This window comes from Elgaria multicarinata, chromosome 6 (genome assembly GCF_023053635.1).
Source record: "Elgaria multicarinata webbii isolate HBS135686 ecotype San Diego chromosome 6, rElgMul1.1.pri, whole genome shotgun sequence".
Lineage (NCBI taxonomy): Eukaryota > Metazoa > Chordata > Lepidosauria > Squamata > Anguidae > Elgaria > Elgaria multicarinata.
Genome location: NC_086176.1, coordinates 13,160,795 through 13,186,293, shown reverse-complemented (window position 1 = coordinate 13,186,293; position 25,499 = coordinate 13,160,795). Strand labels below are relative to the sequence as shown.

General features: G+C 45.5%; 1 protein-coding gene across 1 annotated transcript in view; it reads left to right on the top strand.

Annotated features, from left to right (window-relative positions):
- The window catches only part of LOC134400157 (stimulated by retinoic acid gene 6 protein-like), a 39,272-nt gene that overhangs the window by 12,186 nt on the left and 1,587 nt on the right, over positions 1–25,499 (top strand). Inside the window, exons 5-15 of the mRNA XM_063128447.1 lie at positions 961–1,091; positions 2,058–2,178; positions 4,219–4,264; positions 9,853–9,973; positions 15,954–16,029; positions 16,504–16,585; positions 19,742–19,790; positions 19,888–20,005; positions 20,663–20,782; positions 22,726–22,889; positions 24,252–24,404. Coding sequence (XP_062984517.1) covers positions 961–1,091; positions 2,058–2,178; positions 4,219–4,264; positions 9,853–9,973; positions 15,954–16,029; positions 16,504–16,585; positions 19,742–19,790; positions 19,888–20,005; positions 20,663–20,782; positions 22,726–22,889; positions 24,252–24,404 — 1,181 coding nt within the window. The remainder of the gene's footprint in view (positions 1–960; positions 1,092–2,057; positions 2,179–4,218; positions 4,265–9,852; positions 9,974–15,953; positions 16,030–16,503; positions 16,586–19,741; positions 19,791–19,887; positions 20,006–20,662; positions 20,783–22,725; positions 22,890–24,251; positions 24,405–25,499) is intronic.

Sequence of the window (25,499 nt, the reverse complement as noted above, 5' to 3'; positions counted from 1 at the left end):
GGGAAGAGAAACCACCACATTGGCATGGAGCAGAGCCTTGGTGTGCCAGCTCCCAAGCTCTTGCTGGCTGCAGGATCCTGTTATAGCAAAGGCCAGGTGGGAGCGTGCTTCTCCAATGGTCCTGGGCAGGTTTCCTCCAGTGGGTTCTCCAGTTTGCCATCTTGTCCAAGATCCTGAAGCCATGCAAGACAAGATGTTGCAGAGTTAATGCAATCCAGTTCTGGCGTTTGGGCCCCCGGCTACGAAATGTGTATTCTAACTTGGATGAATCCATTTTGGAAGAATGGGAAGGTGACAGTGCTGACATCCTTCACCCCATGGTTACACACAGGCCACAGCTAGACCTAAGGTTTATCCTGGGATCATCCAGGGTTCGCCCCTGCCTGAGCACTGGATCCCCTGTGTGTCACCTAGATGAACAGGTTTGACCCCTGGATGATCCAGGGATAAACCTTAGGTCTAGCTATGGCCACAGTGCTGTTTTGACTGTTTCATCCGGATAATCACCCTTACCTGGAGCAGCTCTTTGAGCCCCTCTGCAAAGCTCTTCTCAAATAGCTTGCTATTTTCCTTTTTGGTTTCAAAATCAGCAGTTGTAGCCCCTTGAAGCATGAGCAATAATACATAACGGTACACATCAGCTGTAGTGTGGAGTTTTACCCTGGAGTGGGAAAGTGACTGAATCAAAGAGTTCCCACAGCAATCTATTCTTCTAGGTTTAGTGATGAAAAACTATCACTAAAGGGAACATACTCTCTCAACGCAGGAGTGGGGAAACTCAGGCCTCTCTGGATGGTGCTGGACTGCAACTCCCATCAGGTCAACACAGCATGGCCAATCATAAGAGATCATGGGAATTGCAGTCCAACAACATCCAGATGGCCACAGGTTGCTCATAACTACTCTAAAGGATTCACTCTTGTTCCCCAGAGTCCTAAGGATTCATTTATTACTTTGCAGACCCTTTGATTTTGTCAGCTCATTCAGCAACCGATGGTCACTTGGATTTGCGTTCGGAGTTACTGCAGATAAAGTGATGTTCCTGTTTATTCAAAACTACCAGCCACATGGACTTCCTCACTGGGCGAAGAGTAAGCATAATTAATAGCAGCAGGGAACCAGCAATCCAGATTATTGCCGGTGAGGGTGCGGGATGGAGTTTAAAGCCTATCCCCCTTCTGAGCGATACGCTATGCGTGTGTGTGTGTGTGTGTGTGTGTGTGTGTGTGATGTGTGTGTTGTGTGTGTTGTGGCCTCACTCACTTGTGCAGTCCTGAAGGGTTCTGTGAAAGCCAATGAAACCCCCAAGCCCCAAAGGCTGCCCACCATGGGACCAGATAAAGATGAGTGAATTGCCCAAGGTCATCGGTGCGGCAAGGGCCCCCAACAGCATTTTTGTTCTCACATTTGCTGCTACAACACAACAGCCATTTTACAGAAACCAAACCAGTTAATTTCCCACACAAATCCCACCCCAAATAAATTTGTTTAGATTCATTTCACCACCCCCAATCCCAATTAATTTAACATCCATATCCTCCCCAAACTCTTCCTCTTTAGTTGATTTCCATGCCTCAGTTAATTTACCACACACAGAAGTGGGGGTCTCATCCATGTTCCAGCTGCCCTGCATTGGATAATCATCAGCCTCTGACCATCTCCATAGGACATACTTCCTGACTGTTAGAGCAGTACGACAATGGAATCAGTTACCTAGGGAGGTTGTGGGCTCTCCCACACTAGAGGCATTCAAGAGGCAGCTGGACAAGCATCTGTCAGGGATGCTTTAGGGTGGATTCCTGCATTGAGCAGGGGGTTGGACTCGATGGCCTTGTAGCCCCCTTCCAACTCTGCTATTCTATGATTCTATTTCTTCTCCCAAACAACTGTGAGAATAAAGCCTTGAAGGTGAAACAGCATTTATCAGTCCTCAGGGCTTAACTTTTTCAAGTGCTGGACAATGAGGTATCCTATGGAAAATGCTAGGCCTCAATACGGCGTAGCTGTGGTTTATTTAAAACTGTCAGAGAACAGAACACATTTTATCTTTTTTGCAGTATTCTGGATTCTCTTCATAGCCATGGAAGTGGGCATTTCCTCGTACCCTTTCTTTGCCTGCCTTTCAACAAGTTATGTGATTACGGGAGCCACGTTAGGATTTCTTTACACGGCAGCCTGGTGAGCAGAGGATTTATTGCTGATACTAGTCTGATAACGGGATTGCACGAGAAAACCTAAGGGCAGCGTCGTGATCGTTGCTTTACTGCGGTAGTAGTTGCAGCTACTACAAGTTTCACTGCTGCCAGTCCTGTCACTTCTGGTGAGAGTCAGAATCTACGCCTACAGCCCTTTTGCTGATCGTGAGGGTTCCCAGCGGCTCTCACAGGGTACACACCACCCACGTTTCCCACGATTAAAGCCAGTGTGGTCTAGTAGCTAAGGTGTTGGACTGGGAGTCTGGGAGATCCGGGTTCTAGTCCCCACTCAGCCATGGAAACCCACTCGGTGACTTTGGGCTAGTCACAGGCTCTCAGCCCAACCTACCTCACAGGGTTGTTGTTGTGAGGATAAAATGGAGAGGAGGCGGATTATGTACATTGCCTTGGGTTCCTTGGAGGAAAAAAAGCAGGATGCAAATGTAATGAATAACAACAACAACAACAACAACAACAACAACAATAATAGGAGAGCCGTTGCAAGAGAACGTGTGCCTTGTTACGACAGTTCCAAATGTGTATTGGCAGAAGTGTGCAGGACTAGTCAGAAGGGTACGGGGCACAGAGTTATTATTTTTTTTATAACTCCTGAGAGATGTGCACCAGTGCAAATACACAGCAACACAACAGAGGATAGGTACTGTGTTGAAAATGTGCTCCTGTGCAGAGACTTGTTTAAAAAAATTAAAAAACACCTCGGCAATGAAATGCGCCAATACAGGGTGACCCTATGAAAAGGAGGACAGGGCTCCTGTATCTTTAACAGTTGCATAGAAAAGGGAATTTCAGCAGGTGTCATTTGGACATATGGAAAACCTGGTGAAATTCTCTCTTCTTCACAGCAGTTAAAGGTGCAGGAGCTATACTAGAGTGGCCAGATTTAAAAGAGGGCAGGGCACCTGCAGCTTTAACAGGTGTGATGAAGAGGAAATTTCCCCAGGTTCCCCATATATACAAATGACTCCTGCTAAAATTCCCTTTTCAGTACAACTGTCAAAGATACAGGAGCCCTGTCCTCCTTTTCATATGGTCACCCTAGCCAATACCCATGTTCACGCCCCTGACAGCAGGTTGGCTGAGCCAGGATCTCACACCAAAGAGCAACAGCTTTGCAAAGGAGGAGCACACCAGCCAAAAAAAAACCTGCTACAAAAGCAGTCAGCGATAAGCCTGAATGACTGAGGGGTAGACCTGAGATCACAGCGGCCTCAGCTGTGCGTCATGTGGCCTGGTAGAGATGACTTTGATATTATCCTGGAATAAATGGCTGGTATAGACTCGTCCTTCATGTGGTGTACTGATAATAGTGCTGGACCAGGACTCAGGTGATCAGGTTCTAGTCCCCACTCAGCAATGAAGCTCGCTGACTCTCAGCCTAACCTACCTCACAGGGTGGTTGTGAGGATAAAATGGAGAGGTAGGGGATCATGTACTCCCTCTTTGGCTTTTGAAGGAAAAGTGGGAATGTAATAAATAAATTCTCCCTCCCTCCACTACCACTGCCAATTACACACACACACACACACACACACCATGATCATCCACTTTCCCTGTGAGCATCCTCTTAGAAGGGAAGTTGCTGTGGTGACTTCGTTCTGAGTGGAAGCTCTAACCTCAGAATGGAAGCCACAGTGTATTCTAGGACTCTGTGTCTCCTGCCCTCTGACACAGGAGGGCAGTTGGTGAGATTGATAGGACATTTCCTTGCTAGCAGCAAGAAAAAAAGCGACCGGTATCAGGATTGCTTGGCTCTGTGGGCATTTGTGTGCAGGTGGCCTTGAGCCACCATTGCATGTAGCCCTTGGGGCCAAAAAGGCGGTGCATCCCTGGCTTAGAATATTGAGAAGACTCTGTGTGGGTGGTAGTTTGAGGACTGTGTGAGATGGAGATTTTGCACCACAGGTCTGGCATAACAAAAGGACACGCGCATATACTGTGGCTCCTACTAACATCTTAGGGACTCAATAACTCCAGTATTTCCCCTTTGTTGTTGTTTTGGCAGGGTGACAATCATGGTCACAGACATTGCACAGTGCCCTGAGGGAGACGTAAGTGCATATATATGTGATTATTAGAGTAGTTTCATGATGGACTTTTTTGGCTTCAAGGCCTAGTCAGTAGATGCAAGATACAAAAATCTTACTAAAGCTTAACAGTTCAGGGTCTGGTCCATGCCTGGATGGTGGAACCACCTGTGAACCCCCATGCCTGTGGCCTTCAGCTCCCCATAAGAAAAGTGAGATATAGACATAAGGTTGTGGCCTGTGGAACTGATGCCCTGGGGCTGCCTTGATGGTGCCAGGTTGCCACCACTTCCTCAAAAACCCTGCAATTTTGCTGCTTTGGAGTGGCAGTGGCTAATCCCCACGCGGAAGGCAGCGTGGGTGTTCTGGCCACCGTTCTACTCACCGGTCCACCCCCTCCTCAGAAGTGCACACCCCTAGGGTCCCCTCAGTATGCCTTATAGAAACATAGTTTGCAGAGTATGAGAGAGTATGGTGGCTAGTGTGCAAGTGCCTTGGATAAACTTGCTTTCTCTGCATAGGTTGTGGGAGAATATAGCAACACCATTCTGATCTGGCCTTCCCTGGTTTGCCATCTTTTCCTGCTCGGACGATTCTTTGTCATTTTTGTGGCAGCACTAAGAGTTCGATGTGGGCTAGGTCCCGTAAATGTGAGTATTTTGTGCTAACCTTTATTATACCTCTTTTTCAAACCTTGCCCAAACCATTTAAGATTCTGTGCTATACTTCAAAGGGGGGATATTGTAAAGAAAAGAAAAGAAGACTGAGTTGCATCCCAAATAAATAAAATTGGACCTCAGCAACTGACCTAAAAAGGACAGTGAGGATTTTGAAGATTAGCACAGTGTTATACAAAACAAGCACAGCTCCTGCAATATTATCCATTTCCCATCTGCTTTTTTGGCCTTTCTCTGTTTAAAGTCAGCAATTTTAGGAACATTCCAAATCTGGCATAAAATATTTTTGGGAAGATTTAACAGTCATCTCCCAAAATCTAATGTCACCCCGCCCACCCCTTACTCCTCCTTGCTCCCTCTATTTTTTTTTTAACACCGCAGAAGAGTTTCCTGGAAGCTTCTTTGCCAGTTTCTCCAAGGATTTCCTGATTATACATTGAACTAAAATTGCTATACAAAATGTACTTTTGTATAACTGCTATTAATTTCAAATAAGGACTCAGCATTTAGTGCTAGCAGTCAGAGGGCATTGTACAGGAATTCAATTCCCCCCCCCCCCAAAATGGATTTTCTGCGATAAGAAAAAAAGATGGAGGAAGCAGTGAGGAAACTTGGGAGGATTACACATGGAAGATGAGGTCTTCTAGACCCCTGCACCCTAAAATTTTGTGAATGAGGCAGGGCAAAGTCAAGATAAAAGCCTTGTCTGGATGAAGCCAGTGGTTCCTTCCCATCAAACTATTCCATCCTCACCATTCCTTGTTTGGCTTGATTCCCCTTATCTTAGGTGTGGGCAGGAAGTAGATCTCCAGATGTTTTGGACTTCAACTCCAATGATTCCTGACCATTGGCTATGCTAGCTGGGGCTTTTGAGAATTGAAGTCGAAAGTATCTGGCAATCTACCTTCTGATCATCCCTGTATTAGGGCACATCCCCATGACAGTTGATCAGGTTCCAAGTGCTCCAATGGAAGTGTAAGAATTGTCCTAAATCATTGCGGTGCTCTGAGCAGGGAGGCGTCCAGGCATATTACAATGCTTGTGCTGGTCTTGCAGCGCTTCCTGTCAGCCATGTGGACCAGCAAAGACTAATCTAATTGGCATGTTTGCGCTGTGCATTTTAGAGGCACCGAAATAGAAGTAAAATGAAAATCTATAAATAAATATAGTACATCTTTTTTCCCTAAATTAGAACTGTGTGATTGAGGGAGCATCGAGTCTTGCAAATGTAAAGTTGAATTCCTGGGATCGTACCTGACCATTCTGTTCTCCCACACACAGGAGGAAACTTCATTTATGGAGGGACATGAGGCACAGTATGTCCAGCACTTGTTGAGGAAGCCTCCATTGGAGTGAGGATCATTTTTTGTTTTGGGGGCATTTTTCCTTTCCAGTTGAAAGAGACACTGCAGAATATTTTCATGTCAGACCTGATGACAACCCCCAACTGAGCAAGCTCTGCTCACACATACCACAGGGAAGAGTCCTTAGACTGAGGCCTTAGCTAGACCGGGCGAAACCTGGGATCGTCCCTGTGCGTCCACATGATGCACAGGGGATCCCGGGAACAGGGAGGGATGATCCCTTCCTTGCTCCGGGATCTCGCCCTCCCCTTTGGGCCCACTTTTTCCACAGTCCCGGCTTGAGCCCGAGACCGCGGAATGTGTGGCCTGTTGCCACAGTTTGACCTGGCTCCGCGCAATTCCTCACACGGAGCTGGGAGCCGCGCATGGGGCGCAGCACTCCTCAGGAGCACTGCACCCATCGGGGGTAGGGTGAGAAGAGCGGGAAAAGTAATTAAAATTAAAAAAAAAAACTTACCTTCAGCACACGAGCATTTATGCACTCCTGTGTCTTTAAAAAAAATGGCGGGCGCAACACTTCTCCTCCTGAGGTCGTTGTGCCTCACATGTAAACAGAGGAGGGATCTCACGTTAATCACAAGGCGAGACCTTCCCTCCTCCGTCGTGGACTATGAGGTAGGTCTAACTAAGGTCTCATTCACCACAGAATGACAAGGTTGGGTGAAGGAGTTTCCATTGTTTGTGAATGCTGGGCCAGCTCTACTTGCTCTGAAGAATCTAGGCAGAAGTAGTTTTGTAAAAAAAAGGAACACATTGACCCCTAATATCCTTCCCCGTCCCCAATTTGTGTTTCCTGATTAATGGCTATCCTTTCATATGCCACTCCCTTTACAGAGAGCAAAAAACATCCACAACAAGAAGGTTTGGTTCACACAATAACTGGGTTCACGTAACACAACAATCCACATTTAAGGTCAAGTATGGGTTGGGTGTGGGTTGTTGTTAAACTGTGGGTTGTTGTGTTGTATGAACCCAGGCCTCATCTTCATGAGCACAGGAAAAGCGTGCATTCTTGTTAATTCTCCACTCCATCATTGCTTTGTTAACCACGAACAACTCAGTTCACAACCCGACAGCAAACCATAGGTTCTCTTCGGTGGTTGTTTGTGGTTAACAAACCATGGGTTTGATTGAAGAGACACCTATAGTGGCATTGTTATCATTACATGGAGAATTAAATTGTAATAAAGAGACAAAAGAATTGATAACGAATTTGCTGACGGCAGCAAGGTTAATGATATCTAGGAACTGGAAGGTTCAAGGGGACTACCATATAAAAGATTGGTATAAAGAGATTTGGGACATTGCTATTAATGATAAATTAACATGTAATATAAAAGTGAGAAGAGGAATAATAAAAACGAATGATTTTGAGGGAATATGGAAACAGTTCCTAGAATATGTTTTATCTAAGGGGAGTGGGAAACCACCTCCAGAAGAAACAATGAGATTTTGGAAACAGGAATAGATCCCGGGGTGGGGTGGGGATGCACTTTTATGTTAAGTATGATTGTGTTAACATTTTAATTAGAAAATATGTTATTAAGGTTACTCAATATTTATGTATTATGTTGGTTTTTTGTTATTGTATTGATGTATGTTTAAGTATTGAAAAGAATAAAAACTATTATAAAATAATAATAATAATAATAATAATAATAATAATAATAATACCCCATGGGTTTACACAACACAAGAACGCATGATTCAACAACAACCCACGATTCTTTCATGGATCTATGGATCGCAATAAAGATGCATGTTATGGTAACAACCCACGATTTAATGACAACCCATACTTAGCCTTTAGTGTGGGTTGTCATGTTGTGTGAACCCAACCATTGAGGAAAGACAGGAATGCCAGTCTTCCTCTGCATTTCTGCAATTACGAAGAAGGAAGGGAGATGGGCTCTCTTCCACTACTATTCAGAGCAATCAGCATGGCTTTGGAACATCCTTTTTTTTATTGTCACCCAGCTGCTATATATTTTTGTCTACCAAAAGGCCATCTCAGAAATCCTGGATTCAGAGGCTGTTGTATGAATGGGACCCTTACTTTAAATTCCCAAGCAGAATAATCAGTACGGTTGTCCTTGTCATCATGTGCCTGTATATGGTAAGTAAGGGGTCCCCAAACTTTTTGGGTTAATGGGCACATTTATAAAATGGCTACCACATTTGGTCAGAATGGAGAGACTAAAGTAAAAGTAACTTTTTCAAGACCCTAAGTGCAAGGCAGAGGTGGGGCTGAGCTCCAGAGCACAAAACCACTCATTTGAACCCAAATAAAGATGGCGCTGGAAGACAGCACTTCACTTTGCACTATGCAAGTCTCCCGTGGTTTTTCTAAAAGTGTAATTAGAACAAATTTGAAGAAATAAAATTAAAATTTGTCAGGGCAGGGAGCCTGGCAGGTGCCGAGAGAGGTGTCTATGGGCCCATTGGGGCCCGTGGGCACCACGTTGGAGGCTCCAGTGGTAAATAAAGGAGTTGCATGACATGATTCTCTGAGCAATGACATTATTCTTGCTTGTCTTACAGCAGGAGTCGGCAGCTTGTGGCCCTGCAGATGTTTTGGCCTACATCTCCCATCATTACTCATTATCTATGCTATCTTGGGCTGATGAGAGTTATTGGTCAAAACAACTGCTGATGCATCTGCTGCTGAACTGAAAGTATTCTAATAATCACTTTACCTGAACTGAGAGCCAGCTGGCCTGAGCACTGTCTGGTCTCAGATCAGCTGTTTGGCTAGAACCTAGGATCAATGTGTTGGAGGGCAGATTAAATAACGGAGGTCTGATTACTGAAGCTAAGGAGGATGTACCTGAAATTCTTCTATTATTTAACTTCCCCCAAGTTTATAACAATGTAAACCCCCCCAAAAAAACTGCTGCAACACGCCTTCCTCTTGTTCTTAAAACAAATTATATATTTTCTCACTAAAGGTATTAAATTACTGCACTAGTGGTATTAATTTTACCTATTAAAGACTGTGTCTGCTGAGACCAGCCTATAATACAGCCATCCCCAGCTTGGTATCCTCCAGATGTATCCCTGACCACTGGCGAGACCCAGTGTGGTGTAGTGGCTAAGGTGTTGGACTGGGAGTCAGGAGATCCAGGTTCTAGTCCCCACTTGGCCATGGAAACCCTCTGGGTGACTTTGGGCCAGTCACAAACTCTCAGCCCAACCTACCTCACAGGGCTGTTGTTGTGGGGATAAAATGGAGAGGAGGAGGTTGTACGCCTCCTTGGGTTCATTGGAGGAAAAAAGGCGGGATATGAATGCAATAATAAATTAATAAATAAATAAAATTGACGATGGCTGGCTGATGGTAATACAAATTGAAGTCCAAAAGGTCTGGAGGGCATCAGTTTGGGAAAGGCTGTTACTATCTTTATATCATTCAGTAGAGAGACACAGTTGTTTCTGAATATTTTCTTTACTACTTCCAGATATAGACGTGTTATCTTTTATCCCGGGCAATCTTAACACCTTGTTTTATCTTCTCATTTCCTTTTGCGCTATTCAAACTTGCCATCTTTGTTGTCTTGTCTTTGTTCTCCAGTTTGTTGCATTCGAATTTCTTTGTGTCAAGATTTTCATTTTACCGATGCTCAGAATGATGACCGTCTTAGAAATGTCTCATTTATCCAGTTCTCTGGAAGAATTTGTTAATGTCACACAAGGTAGAAACATGTTTTTTTTTTAAATATATTATTCTAAATCTGAAATAACGTTGTTATGTGTTGGGAGAACACTGGCATAGGAAGAACCGGTGAGAATGGTTTTAGCAAGATAGTCCCTAGACCAGGGATTGGGAACATGGGGCCTGTGGCCATGCCAGCTGGGAATTATGGGAGTTGCAGTCCCAACTCATCTGGAGGGTGCCAGATTGGGGGAGGCTGCTGTAGATGTCATTGGACTGCAAAACCCATCAGCCCCAGGCAGCATAGAAAATGGTGAGGGATAATGGGAGTGGCAACCCAACAGCATCTAGAGAAGCACGCTTTCTCTATTCTTGCTCTAGACAAAACTGTGGCATCGCTTGGTAATGGACTAAAGCTAAAGCCGAGTCCCACCGTTGCTCCTAGGACAGGTTTTAGCTCTTTCCAGAGGATACTATGCAAGACCTGTCTATTCAGTCTTGAGGTGGCTGCTGTACCGTTTGCATTTTTCCTTCAGATGGAGATGAGCACTGCACAGAGACTTTAAGGTTGCCTTTCCCACCTAGGTTGAGGAAAGATGCTTTAAGGTTTTGATTATGGCCCTTGGGGCCTCATTCACTGCCTCTGTCCTTGCCAGGGCTGCTTTCACAAAGGTTTGGAAAAGAATAACCTTGACAAAGGAATCAGGGACTATCTCTGCTGGATCTCCCTCATTGCAGCTTTTCTGCCACAGGCCTTGTTGGAACCTCCACAGGGCAAGGTGTGCTCCTTGGCCTTTGACATCACTAGATGGAAACTGATTCCACAGCTGAGGGGGGATGCCAGGTCAAAAACCAAACTGGCACATGCTCCTTTTAAAGCTGTTTGGAGACCTTCTGGGGGTAATTTGGTGGAAACAGAAGACAGAAAGAAAACTTAGCCTAATGCAGCAAGGGAAGAGGGAAAGAAGGCCAAGCAACCCCATTCCTTTCAGTCCTTTGAGCCCTCTTCATCCTTGGGGAGCTCGCTAGAGACTTCATGCTCAGACAGAGAAATATTGAGAAAGCCCAAATTTGTTTCGAATTCTCCAACAAAATACCCAACTCCATATGACTATCATCTCTCCACCAACACGGATATCTTCGTCTGCAGTCACCACACAGAATTCACAGATGCTTGGAGGATCCTAACCAGTGATCAGTGGATCCAGCAAATGGTGTTCCTGGACTTCCAGAAATTGCCAAAAGGAAATTACCAGTATCCACGGTTAGCAATGTTGCTAAACAAGAGTGGATCTCCACCTTCAGGAAATCAAGTTAATTAAAGTGGTTGCTATTGCAGAGATGAGTCCTAGATTCTTCCACAGTTTTCATTGAAAAGTGATCCATTTTCGATCTCAAGCATATCAACCATAACCTAGTTAGCATGTGTTTCACAAGTAGACCCTTTGGTCAGTTCAGTTCTTTCTCTAAAAAGGGAAGCACTTGGCTTCAATGGATCTCATCAAATGTATCTGTTCATCCCCATCTTACGGAATTCTTGCAAGTTCCTCCGTTTGAGTAATGGGAACTAACAAATCTAGTTCTGTGTCTTATCCTTTAGCCTCTCTTCAGCTCTCAGGGTCTTCACCAAGATTTTGGTAGCTCCAGTCGCCTTCCTCAGGAAGAGAGGGAACACAGGGGATCCAGGTAGGAAGTGGGTAATTTTGGTGGGGGGAATGCTTAGAATTACCCTTTTCCCAATGGGCTGCCTGTGCTTTTAAGCGAGAATTGCACCCTTGTAGGGGTCCTCAACCTAGCCCACCCCTTCCCATGCCAGCCTCCCCTCTGCTTCATATGAAACTAGATGCCCACCCTACTTCTCGGAAAATATCACTGAAGCTACTTCTGGTTTGGCCACTGTCAAACTAAAAGTGGTTTCAGAAATCTTGAAGGAGACGGGAAACTGCGGGCACTCCGAAAAATGGGTGGTGAGGATTAACATGTTATCCTCAACTGCAATCCTGTATGTTTGCTAGGTGCAACATGCAAGCTTCCAGGCAGGACAAGCTGGTATTCCTCATTAGCCCACTATTGCGGAAGTCTGCTGCATTGCTGTGCCATCCACGTAATGGCCAAAATTGGTACTGCTGACCCAAACAGATGGATGCCTTATATAATTGTTGCTCTTATTTATTTATTTATTTATTTAAGCATTTTTATCTTGCCCTTCAGCCAAAAAAGGCTCTCACAGCGGCTTACAAAAATATTTCTTGACAGTCCCTGCCCACAGGCTTACAATCTAAAAAACATGACGCAAAAGGAAAGGGGATTGGGAGGGAGGAGGAGGAGGAGGAAAGAAAAGCAAATTCAGGCACTACATTCTTACTTGCAAAGTTCAGCAGTGACAGTTGGCAGCAGGAGGGACGGGGCTCTCAGCTGGAGCTGGACCCAGGCACGATGGAGAGGTGCCTGGCTGCTGCTCTTAGCTTGGTTTTTTTTAATATGAGCAACTTGTCCATGAAAGAAAATGCCAAAAAGATTCCTTCTGCCTTGTCTTGTCTTACCCCATGCCTTTGCCTCCCTTTTTTGGAACTTGCCTTTTAGCCTGTCCTAGACCACTTCATCTGTGTCTATTGTTTGGATTTTTGACCACTGGTCAGTTTGGATTACTCCATTTGCCTCTGGCCCTACTGGGCCCTGACATGCAAAAGCCCTAGACCTTCTCTCTCAAGGTCCAGCAGCCCATCGCAACCCATAGATAGTGTGCTTAACTGCTTGGAGACTGATGTAGCATTCCCAAGACTGTTCTGCAGAGATACACCTTCTACTCCAGATGTTCCTCGATAACAGAGTTTATGGCACAACCTTGAAGATCATCATGTACTGGTGCCATAGATCTGCTAAATATTCTTATTTGTCTCAAGTCATAGATACTTAATCCCAACCCTTTGCACCGACAGATTTTGGCTATTCTCAGTATTCCAGGAGACTTGACCACTCCTTCTGCCACGCCCAGTCCTAACATTTGAAGGTTCTCAGGGGCAGTTTTAATTGTGAATCCTCCCGTCCGCAGAGTCCCAACCTGGAATCTCAGTGTGATCCTCCATGTGAACATCTAGGCTCCTCCATTCTCAGGTTCCTGACCTTGATAATGGTTGACTTGATGGTGGTCACCTTGGCATGCTGTGTATCTAGATTGGGAGCACTGTCAGTTGAAAAAGGGCTATGCATCTTTCGAAAAGAAAAATGTATTCTCAGGCCTGATCCATCTTTTATTCCCAAAATCCGTTTATTCCTCTACAGAGTTCAAGAGCGTGTCCTAATCTCATTTTGCCCATGACTGTCTTCTCCCTTGAAAGAATGGCATACCCTGGGTGTCTGCAAAGCCATCAAATGCCTTGCCGAAGGACTAGTCCATCATTTTCAGAAAGTCCACCTTGGGCAAGAATATGTCAGTTCCAGAAGGCATATCTGCCCACTCTGAGAGATGCTACCTCTGTGGTCCTCTGGGAACACTGGAGGAGATATGCAGGTGGCCAGCTGCATGCCTTCTCCAACAGGCATTGCAAAATAGTCTCCTTTGCCTCAGCTGAAATAGTGTTTGGTCACTAAGGCCACAGCTAAACCTAAGGTTTATCCTGGGATCATCCAGGGTTCGCCCCTGCCTGAACACTGGATCCCCTGTGTGTCACCTAGATGAACAGGTTTGACCCCTGGACGATCCAGTGATAAACCTTAGGTCTAGCTATGGCCTGAGTCCTCTGGAGAAGAGGTGGGCAGATGGTAGAACTGGATCAAATGGTAGATCTCGGGGTGATTTTCAGGTCAGCAAGGATTTCTGGCTCCCAGTTGTTTAATAATAGCAACAACACAACATCAGTGATATTGCTGAAATGATGAAAGGTTAGGGTAAGCTGAGCAGCAGTGGATTTGTGTATGAGCTCCATTTAGTTCTGGTGCTCAGGTGGGGGAAAGTCCTGTGCTCAGAATTCTTTAATTCTCTGTGTTTTGCAGTAGGCTCATGTTGATGGATCTCTGTGTTTTAGTAAGAAGCAAAAACTGAAGTCACAAATCTGAAATCTGACCACTCCTGTTCGAGAGGATCCAATGTCCATAAATGTAATGCCGTTGGAGGGGTTATTTACCTAGGGAGATGACTTCACAGGATATACCATATTTCTTCAATTCTAAGACACACTTTTCCCCCCATATAAACATCTCTAAAAATGGGGTGCGTCTTAGAATCGCGGGTGTGTCTTAGGGTTTTTTTGTTGGTGGTGGTGGTACTGAAATTAGTGTGCATCTTACAACCGATGGCATCTTACAATCGTAGAAATATGGTACTGCTTTATGAATGCCTCATACTATCTGCCCTCCTCCCCTATAGAGGAGAAAAGGAAATTCTGGACTGACCTGTTAAATTCCTGAGTGAAGGAGCACAGCTAGATTCATCCTTCACTGGTATCTTTTCCTCTATGGATGCTCAATTTCTATATTTTAGGGCCCTGGACTGCAGAGGGGTGCGGTGGGGTAGGTTGACCAATTCTAGACTTCCTCTCCATACTACCTAAATTTCAAGATTCCAGTTCGTTCTCATTGTATGTTTCTTTTTGACTCTCAGCATTTATCTGTCAGCTGACCCCTACTCCACCCCCATTTAGCAACAGATCTCATCTCAGTCATCTGTTATCTGGGGAGAAGTTCCTCCTCCAATTAAATTCAGGAGACTTCCTTCCTGGCTGTGGAGGAGGGACCTTTCTCCATGCTAGCTGCCCTCTTTCCCTGGAGAAGAAGAGGAATTCACAGATAAGTCCAGAATTTCTCTTTTTCGTTTTCTCACAGGGATGCATGCAAGTATTTTCTTAGTAAACACATTCACATGTTCTCTCTCTCACTCCCTTCCTTCCTTCCTCCTTTACCAGGAGGAAGTGTCCAATGGAAAATTACGGAGTAGGAATACTCCATTTCTCCTACATTTCTGCTCCCAATTGCTCTAGGTTGATCCTGAGCTTGGCTATAGGCCGTATAAACCTAACATCTGAGTGAAAGGCCAGGCACAGTGCATGTCTAGCTAGGGTGATATTCCGGAGATTGTCCCGGGGTCATCCCTGTGCGTCCACATGACACACAGGGGATCCCGGGAGCAGGAAGGGATGATCCCTTTCCCTGGGATATTGCCCTACCTTTAATCCTGACTTTTCTCACAGTTTTGGGATGATCCCGAGACCGTGGGACATGTGGCCGGGCGTCACATTTTCGTCCCAGCTCTTCGAGAGTAACCGCAAGGATCCGGGACCTGGGCATGGGGCGCGGAGCTCCTCAGGAGCTCCGTGGGGGTGGGGTGGAGGGAGCAGGAGTAAAAATTTTTTTTAAAAAAGACTTACTTTTGCACTCGAGTGCCCATGCTTCAAAACAACAACAAAAAATACAAAATGGCGGGCGCGACATCCTCCGTCCTCCTGGGATGTCGCGCGCCACGTGTAGACTGAAGGGGAGGATCTTGGGATCATCATATCGCGAGATCATCCCCCTCCATCCCTTTCATGTAGCCATGCCCTCAGAGGCCAAATCAAGAGATACCGTAGTATGTGTAGATGAGGGGCCAGACGGAAAGCGTATGTGATTTGGATTATGGGCCTGAGTTTCCAACTGTCATTGGCGTTGAGATGTGGAATGATTCTCATTCTGATGCACATGCTGCTGATTTTAGGGCAGGTTCTTTCTTCGAACGTTGACATCCCTTTCTGCTTTAGCATAGCATATTTTTGGTAATCTAAACCTTCCATGGGGAGATTGTTCTGAGGAATCAAGCCCAGGTTTGAAGTTTGGTAATGTCCTTATAACAGAATGATTACAGACAGAAGTTGCAGCATTTCAGAGTGATAAGACAATAGAAACACTTAGAAGACCGTTTAGTAATGTTTACAATGCACATGTTTTTAAAAATTCTGAAAAAATGTTTGTGGGGTGGTCCGGGTGGTATTGTGGAGGCTAGAGGGGAAAAGATATCTAAATAAATATGATGGTTGCTTGTTCCACAGGTGTTTGGATTCTCACCACTGCTGTTTCCTCTGTCACATGCATCAGTTATGTGTTTCACATCTTAGTCTGCTACAGGTATGGATATAGTTTGGATTATAGAGCCAGTGTGGTGTAGTGGCTAAGGTGATGGACTGGGAGTCGGGAGATCTGGGTTTCTAGTCCCCACTTGGCCATGGAAACCCACTGGGTGACTTTGGGCCAGTCACAGACTCTCAGCCCAACCTACCTCACAGGGTTGTTGTTGTGAGGATAACATGGAGAGGAGGTTCCTTGGAGGAAAAAAGGTGGGATATAAATGCAATAAATAAATAAAATTATAGAAGCCTATGATTCCTAGCTGATCTTTCATTTTCCTCCAGCTTGTACATTGGCTCTTTCTTCTATTTTCATTCTGACTCCTTCTTTTCTGTTGCATTCTGCTCTTTGCCCACTATTTCCTCCAATCAGGGCTGTTCGTTAGGGTTAGGGGTAGGAAGTAGGATGGAGGCCATGCAGGGTCTCAGTGCAACCAGTATCTTTTAAAAACCATTTAAATGCTTTACACCCTAGGAAACACATGAAGTCATTGCGGTCAGGGAAGAAGCACTACCTTCTGCCCAAATGTTCTACAGTGACATCTTCTCAGTGTGTGGTGAGTTTTTGTCCTTGAAAAATACCCCACTACTTAACTGGATTCTGTTTTGAGTCAACCATCAACTTGCATTCCTCTCAGTAGAGCACGGAGGAGGAACCTCCGGCCTGTGGACTGAATGTGGCCCATGGAGCTTCCCCCTCCAGCCCACAGTGGCTTCTCTCCTAAGCCCCACCCACTCTCTGCATTCCCTTGTGTGTGCAGAAGGAGAATGCACAGCCACTCCTCCAATCACTGGCCAAGTGACTCTTCGCGCACTGCATGCCAGCCCAATCAGGATGGTGTGCAGCAGGTGTAAAGAAGGTTTAAATTCAGTGTATTTCTTTTTTTTTTATTTCTGTAATGGAAGTCAGGGTCCACCTGACGTCCCTGCTAGGTAGGCTCCTGGACCAAACGTCCTAGACTTCCAGGCAACCCGCCTCCCTAGCCCTGTCCACAACCGGGATGAGCCAGATGTTCCAAGAATAAAGCACAAACACACATTACAGACCAAAGCAGGTTTATTAACACCACTAAGACTAACATGTAAGGCCTTGGTCAGTAAAAGCTAAGCATTGGGGACAGGGAAGGGTTGGGGGAGGGAAAAGGAGTGAGGAAAGAGATTGAGGAAAAGAAGCTAGCAGTTACCCCAATAAAACAATCAGTTTCATACCACTTTCATAGTGAAACATCCTGCTTGGTGTAGACGAGCCCATAGTCTGGATCTGATGACATCATTACTGAGTGCCAAAGCAAGAGGCGTACTGTGGTTCTTCCACCCAGTCACTATGCATTGCTTTCCAGTGGTGGAAGGGGCAGCCAGGAAGACCTGATACACTATAATTGTGGGCTTCATGGACTCTTTACACCTTTGCATTTGGGGAAACAACCGCAAGCTTTTAAATTGAAAGATTATGGACAGTCTGGCATGTCACCACTTCATGGGGCAAAACAAATGGTTCAGCACAGCACTTAGACAGCACCTAGTCACACCATTTTAAGTTATTCAGTTTGGAGCTGGAAACTGGTTTCTAGTGCTTGATGGGCATTTTCCTACACAGCTATTTATATAGAACCAGTAATGAACTCTTCACATTTGGTTGGGATTTTTAGAAACATCCTTTATATATATATATTTACAAACTCCAGAAGAATTCCTCCCTCCCCCCCCCCCAATTTGTTTTAAACTGAAGACAGGACTGATTGAAATTGGTTTTACCCCACAATCCATCCTTAAAATAAATAAATAAATAAATAAATAAATACAATATACTCTGCAAGGAAATGGCCAGAAATCTGGGCACCCTGGGAACAACATCTCCAAGAAGAATGGCAAAGAGCTCTTTTATATCTGTAATGTTCAATATGTCAACCAGATTCTTTGAGCCTTTCTTAGTCCCTTTGATAAGCCATATAAAATAGGTAAGGTAGGGGTGGAAGCTTGTTCAAGATACACAGTTTCTTCCAGAGTCTGAAGTTTTCACACAGTTTTCACTGTGAGGAACAATGACAAAAGTGCCTTGTGCCAAGAATTACAGGTTTTGATACAGGCCCGAGGTTCAGTATTGATGTAACTAGAAGACTATATTTATTTTTGGGTCAGCAGCCATCTGGGATATTAATATCCAGTCCCCGCCCCTAACATAAACACACATCTATTGTAGGTGTATTTCCTGTTCACAAAGATGGCTAGATGTGAGCAAGCTGGCATCCTACATTTGTAAATGGAATAATAATAATAATAATAATAATAATAATAATAATAATAATAATAATAATATCCACCTCTCCCTCTGGATCAAGTATCTGCTGGAAGAGAATTACCTCTAGAACAGCCTTCCTCAACTTGGGGCACTCCAGATGTGTTGGACTGCATCTCCCAGAATGCCCCAGCCAGCAGCTGGCTGGGGCATTCTGGGAGTTGTAGTCCAACACATCTGGAGCAGCCCAGGTTGAGGAAGGCTGCTCTAGAGCCAGGAATGGGAAAGCTCTGGTCTGTGGGCCAACTGCAGCCTGTGAGGTGTCCCAATCTGGCCCCAAGGCCATGGCCCCTTCCCTCCCTGATCTCAGGCCCAGCTCTTCATCCTCTGGCACACAGAACGGAGAGGTCTAAAACTTCCCATCCTGCAATGGGGATGAATATTGGAACCCCTCTGCTCCTGAGCTGATAGCTGATCCAGTGCAGATCAGCAGAGGCAGGGAGAGGGCCTAGTCTTCATCCTCATTGTGGCACCCTGGATGGAGAGGGTGAAACTCCCCACTCAGCATGGCATGAGGCAATGAAGATACCTCCCCCCTTACCAGATCTGCATGAATCAGCTGGGGAGTGTGTGTGTGTGTGTGTGTGTGTGTGTGTGTGTGAATGGAGACCTTGTGTGAGAGAGTGCAGGTGACCCACTTTGGGCTCTGGCCCTACCCACTGCTAAAATGCATGCTCCAACATGCTTTCGGGGAGACAAGACAACCCTCCAGGTGAGAAAGTTCCATTAGCAGAATAGATTCATTTAGGGATCAACAACTCACAACCCACAAGCAGAATCCGGTCCATGAAAGGCTGCCATCTGGACCTTGGGATGGTGTTGAACAGGCTTTCCCAACCTGGTGCCACCCAGTTGGGACTGCAACTCCCATCAGCCCTAACCAGCATAGCCAATGGTTAGGGATAATGGGAGTTGTCATTCAACCTCAGCTGAAGGGCCACGAATTGCCCACGCCTGATATACATGCAGTGAGTAAACGAAGAAAACCAATCCATGAATGGGCATTGTGCAAATGTTTCGGTAAAGCAAACTGGTGGGGCAAAGTTTGGGTGCAGCAAGGGTGGGCTGGGTATGGAACCGTCCCCTCCTCGTTGTCCTTGGAAACTGCTTCTACACAGCCATTTTTATCTCTGCTGCAGAGCCTTCCAGTCTCAGGGCCTCGCCTGGAGAAAAAATGTCTGTGGAAAAGCGGTTTCGTGGCAGGACGGGTTCAGCACCCCATCTTCTCCTGCTCTTTAAATTCCATCCCCTCGCCTTGAAAGGAATTGCAGTGACCCGATTCTAATGTACAGGTATGCTGCAGTCATGTTGAGTTTTCCCCTTAAATGTTGCTATGATGACTGTGTTTTAGTTTTGTATTATGTTTCTGGGATTCCTGCATTAAAAAAAAACTGTTTTGATTGTTTTACACCAACAGGTAGCCGTTGGAAAATACATTTCTTGGCAAGTTGCATACATACTATGGGGTATGTGAATACCTGTATTCTGGGCATTTAGCAGAAGTTAGGGTGGGGTCCCATCTCCCCTCCCCCTTTGGTTGACTGCATTTCTTTCCTTTTCTAGGCTACCTGATTATGCATCTGGTGCAATGGGTGTTTGGGATGACCCTTATGTATATTTTGATTTTGCCCATGACACGCGGTCAATGGCAAGAACTTCTGGACAAGTGGGGCCCAGTGGTGTAAGTGCACAAGAACATCTTTGCTCTCTCTCCCTTTAAAAAGACACCAGGATGATAGTTTGGGTCATGGGCAGAAGACAGGCCCATGCCATTCAGTCACACAACTGCCATTTCCTGCAAGGCAGCCTGGCTAGAGATCAACTGGATGAAATTGAATCCCCCGTCATTATGGACCAGGGAGAACTGGATAATTGTCTCCACTGTCTGCCTGCATTTTAACACTGCCTTGCGGATGTGGGACTTGTGTGGTATGTTGAGTGGATGAGATTTCTTAAGATAAGGTTGTAGGCCAGGATCCAAAGAAGGAACAAGCATATCCAGGAAACAACTGTGTACACAACTCCAGTTTCCCACTTCAGATGTTTCCATCATTTCAGATCTCTTTGGCAGCAGGAAATCTTGTAGGGAGAAAAGCATGGAAGGCTCTGGCTGAATCCACAGTTCTCTGTCATTTCCAGATTTTCTTTCAATCCTAGCTTTCGAAAGAAATGGATCATTGGAAAGAATTAGTCTGCCACAAGCTGCAAAAGCACAGGACTTGGGGCTCCCAGAGTGAATTTCCCAAGTCTCCTTATAAAGTCTTTCAGTAGGCTTTTACTCCATTTCTTTTTATTTTGGCTATAAAACAGTAATTTTCCTTTTCCCTCTATCCCGTAGCCTTTCGTTCATCATCATCATGGTTATCAGGAAACTCCAGATTATTGCTGCTGCTAGTTTTTTTCTTCAGCCAAAGATTTCGCCGGATGACAAGCAGAAGCCTTTGGCCCTTGATAACAGGTTAGTGCCTAGAAGTGATGCTCTTCCTGCTCTTCAATTCCTTGAATATTTCCCCCCCCCCCACTGCATGGCTGTCATCGTTGAAGGATACCTAGGAAAACTGTGCAGGCTGGGGAGATTTGCTGCCCTTGCAGGGCTAGCATTTCTCATTTGCACATGCATTCGTTTACGAAACAATCCCATGCATGTTCAGTCAGAAATAAGCTCTATTGTGCTTAATGGGATTTACTTCCAGGTAAGAGTGCGTCGGAATGCACTGTCCAACATGTTGGTCTTAACTTTTACAACTCTAAGCAATTTGGGCCTCGGTTATCTGAAAGAGCCCCACCTCCGCTGTGTTTCCAGTCCTGCATTTTAATATCTTCTCTGGAAGCTCTGTAGTGAGCTTCTTCTCCCCTGTCTCTGCTCAGTCTCCCCCAGGTCACTCTCTGCCCCTTCCCATACAGACTCAGAATCAGCAGCACCTTCTTTCCCCCTCCAGCCAGGGAAGAGTTTGGGCACGCTGCACAGCGAAGCTGCGGTTGTTGCACCCGGCACCGTGGTTTTCCAGAGCGCCTCTGGGTCCACGTGAGGAGGCCCTCTGGGGAAATGAGGATGCCAGGTGGGACTGGCGCCGTACTCCACAGTGCGCCCCACCTCTCCTGGTGTGGTATGGCTGGCTGTTGGGGGTGGTATTTGGAGGCCCTCAGGGCTGTGGGGCCTGGACGGGCGCCTGGTGGGCTGGCCCTAGCAGTGCCTTTGATAAGAAGGCAAAGGTGGTGAAACTGTGGCCCTCCAGCTGTTGTTGGACTTCCAGCTCCCATCAGCTCCACCAGCATGGCCAGGGCTTGTGGGAGTTGTAGTCTAATTATATCTAGCAGGGCCGTAGGTTCTCCTATAACAGGGATAGAGTCCAGGTTCCGGCCTCATCCCTTCCGACAGAGAGGAAGGAAGGAGCTGCAGGTGGACCCAGGAACTGGCTCATGGCAAAGGTGCCAGCCCACACAAGCAGTTCCTCTAATGGTTTTTTTTAAAATCTATCATTATTTTGTTTCATAATGGGTTTTCTTGTTAACTGCCCCAGGAATCTCTTTGTTGAGAGTCAGGCTATAAATCTGAAAGGTAAATAATTATATGCTGCTTTTAAAACATCCACTGTCAATGATGCAGCACTGAACTGCAGATCAGGTGGCAATAAAACCAAGTAGTGTGGTGCGGTGGTTAGAGTAGGAGACTAAGATCAGGGAGATCCATGGGCCCCACCCACTCCCTTCCCCAAGCTCCACCCCCTGGTGTGGAGCCTACCCGGGACTTGGGAAGGAGGCAGGGAAAGGAATCCCCTTGTGGTGGCTGCAAATTCAGCCATTGCTTGCAGTAGTTCCTGTAAGTGCCGTCTGAGTGCACTTTCCTCCTCCTCGTTCACCACGCAGGGGATTGACAAGCAGGAGCGAAGCCGGCTGCACACGTTTGCAAGTGTCTGTTGAGTCCCTTAGCGTGGTACTCGCTGTTTCCGTTGAGACTAAAGGAGGCTTCCTCCACCCTGTCCTCACCCAATAGGAGTAGCTGCCCTGGCCAGTGTGCTGGGTGGCATCATTCTGCCCACAGGGGGTCAGGTCATCTAGCGCCCCACATAAATTTAGTTTCCTATTTCTGGAAAACTACAAAAAAGCTTCTTCAACTTAAAGAAATTGAAGCCTCAGTCAATACTGTAATTTGCTCCCGGTGTAATTTATCTCCTTAAACTATTTCCAGGAACAATCAGTAAGCATTCCTGAATATTTTGGCATGTTCTGATTGCAAAGACATCTGTTTTCAAATGTAAACTTAATGAATCTTTATGCTTAAGTCCACAACTATGTTTAGTTCAGTCCCAAAACAAATTCACCTTGTTTTGCCCCAAAATTTGCAAAGGGTGGGGATAAATCACTGTGAAATGGTTCATTTCGGACATATCTTCCTTGCAGGAAAGCCTTCATGAACTTCAGCTACTTTTTATTCTTCCACTCGGTGGTGGTGGGCCTGATGTCTTGCCTGATGAGACTGGTCCGCAGCATCGTTCTAGGAGCCTGGCTGGTGGGACGGATAGACACGCCGGTAATGCCAATGGGCTTTGAATCGTGTGATAAGGGTAAGTCCTTAATCTCTGAAGGCTTTTCAGGAGGGGTTCTCAAAAGTTTTGTGGGGAACTTTCCAGACAGAACAGCCTGTCATTTCCATCCATTGGCCAGGAAATGACTCTGGGCTTCTTCACACGAACGAAATAAGGCAGGCTCGTGACTGGCCACTCATCGAAGTTCATGGGTCCTTTTGACGATCTCAGCAACCTCCTGCACCTCTCCCATGCCTTCCCCCGGTAATGCGGTTTAAAAACAAGACCTGTGATAACCCTATTCTGCGGAAATATCTCAGGATTTTCTGCCGTTTACAGGGGAACTTGTACTACAAAGCACCCACTGGAGGGTGCTGTCCCATTCAATGCTATAAGGATGGAGAGGAGGGGAAGTTTTCAATTAGAGACCTCATGGTTGCTGTCATTCCCCTTGGGAATCCTTCTCAGACTATGGGTCCATTTGAGCTGTGTAAAAGAGGAGTCTCTCATTACATTTTAACCGTTCCCTTTATACACATTCACACCCAGTCCAACGAAAATTGTTTTCCCCACTAGGCTTGACCTCTCCCTTAATATCACTGTCATCATACAACCTTTATTTAATACCTTTGGTCTCACCAAGAGACTACTTGTAATGAAAGTTTCCACACTGTATGCTGTGAACAAAAGAACTTATAATTTATTAATTACACATTAGAAGGTAAAGAAGATTTGTGTGTTGAATAACAACTTTATTTATTTATTATTGCATTTATATCCCGCCTTTTTCCTGCAAGGAACCCAAGGTGGCATACATAATCCTCCTCCTCCTCTCCATGTTATCCTCACAACAACCCTGTGAGGTGGGTTGGGCTGAGAGTCTGTGACCAGCCCAGAGTTACCCAGTGGGTTTCCATGGCTGAGTGGGGACTAGAACCCAGATTTCCCGACTCCCAGTCCGACACTTTAGCCACTACGCCACACTGGCTTTGAAATTAACGTTTCATGTGTTCCTAGTCTAATCTAACTCCTCCCTCTGTTAAACCCCACTCACTTCACGCTCTCCACCAGTCATACACCAGCACTCCATTCACTCTCTCTCCCCGCTTCCCCCTTAATTAACTTACCTTATTAACTCTACACAAAGGACATAAACAACATTACCATAAATATACATACCAACCTGTACCATAACTGACATTACATAGTTGGACATCACAGTCACCCCTCTCCACCTGTGCAATGCAGCCCCATTACGATTGTGCAAGAGAAGCAGGAAGCACAAGCCTGGTAAGGAAATATGATTTCCCCTTAATCTAAAGAAGCCTTCTGGCTTCAGCTCTGGGGGAACAGAAAACAGTAGTTGATGTGCACAAAGTAATGATTCTTATTCCACTGCAGGGTTCAGTAGTTGGGTTCAAATGCTCTACCTGGACCACTACCACACAAACCCCATCCTTGTCTGCTTCTGCTACCTCCTTGAGAGTGCAAACCGGAAAAGAAAACAGCAGAGAGCCACTGTGGATGTTGCCATAATTGAGCTGAAGGAAACAGGTAAACTGTAACACAGGTGCTAGCAGTCATGGGGCATACTGAGATGCCAGGAAGTCGAGGGGTCGAGCTCCAGTATTGGTGTAAGGCTGACTCAAGTGTGTGAAGGGGCAATGGGACACTCACAGTTCCATCACGTGTACAACTTGGCTTGTTCCAGCCCCGAGTGCTGGCCTCTGTTTTAAAGCTAAACTTATGTCCTACACTTTGACCATTACATGTCCCAGTTGCAGACATTTGTAGTACGATGTGACTACGATGTGTCTATCAAATGTTACATTTCATAACGGTGTGGAAGAACCTTACTGTCAAATAGCTGAAGCTCTCTGGGCAATTTGCAAAGATTAAAACCGTAAAAATACATTATAAAATCCATCTACTTATAAACATATAAACAGACAGCATACACAGAGACACACACATATTTAACTCAAACTGAAACATAATACAAAGAGTCTCTGAGCCACTGCATACTCTTTTTTTATGAGCTTCTACCCCCATGCCTTCCATAACAATTTGATTTGGAGACATTATCAGGCAATTATGTTCATTTCTGTGCCATAAAAAGCTCTGCCTACTATTTGCACAAATTAAAGTTTTGTTAAATGCATGGCAGGATAATTGTGTTTCACCCTGACTGGTCAGACCCCTTTGGTATTCAGCCAAATACCCTCCTACTTTTTAAAGACATCTCTCCCTTATCCAGTCTGTATTCTAACTTTGAAGGGTGTTGGAATTTGATGGAGCTTGAGAAGTGTGGCTAGTTGGTACAACCACGGGGTTGTCTATAAAAGGGGAAAGCCCTGGGGTGGGTCTGCAGTAGCGCTGTGGCGTTTATATGACGCAACAGCCTTTGCAAAGCCATCCCAGGACTTTCCTCTGAAGATCCAATTTTAAAAAGTTGGGGACTCACCCCTACTATTTTCTGTGGAGCAAGGCGACGTCAGTTCACCTGTGAGCTTTATCACACCAGTGTTATACTGTGCAATCACTGCAAATTGCGTGCAAAGGACTCCGAAGTTTTCCACCTTATAATCTGCTTTGATTGTGAAGTACTCCCATGCATCCTGCTTTAATTGCGCTTCTTAACTAAAAGAA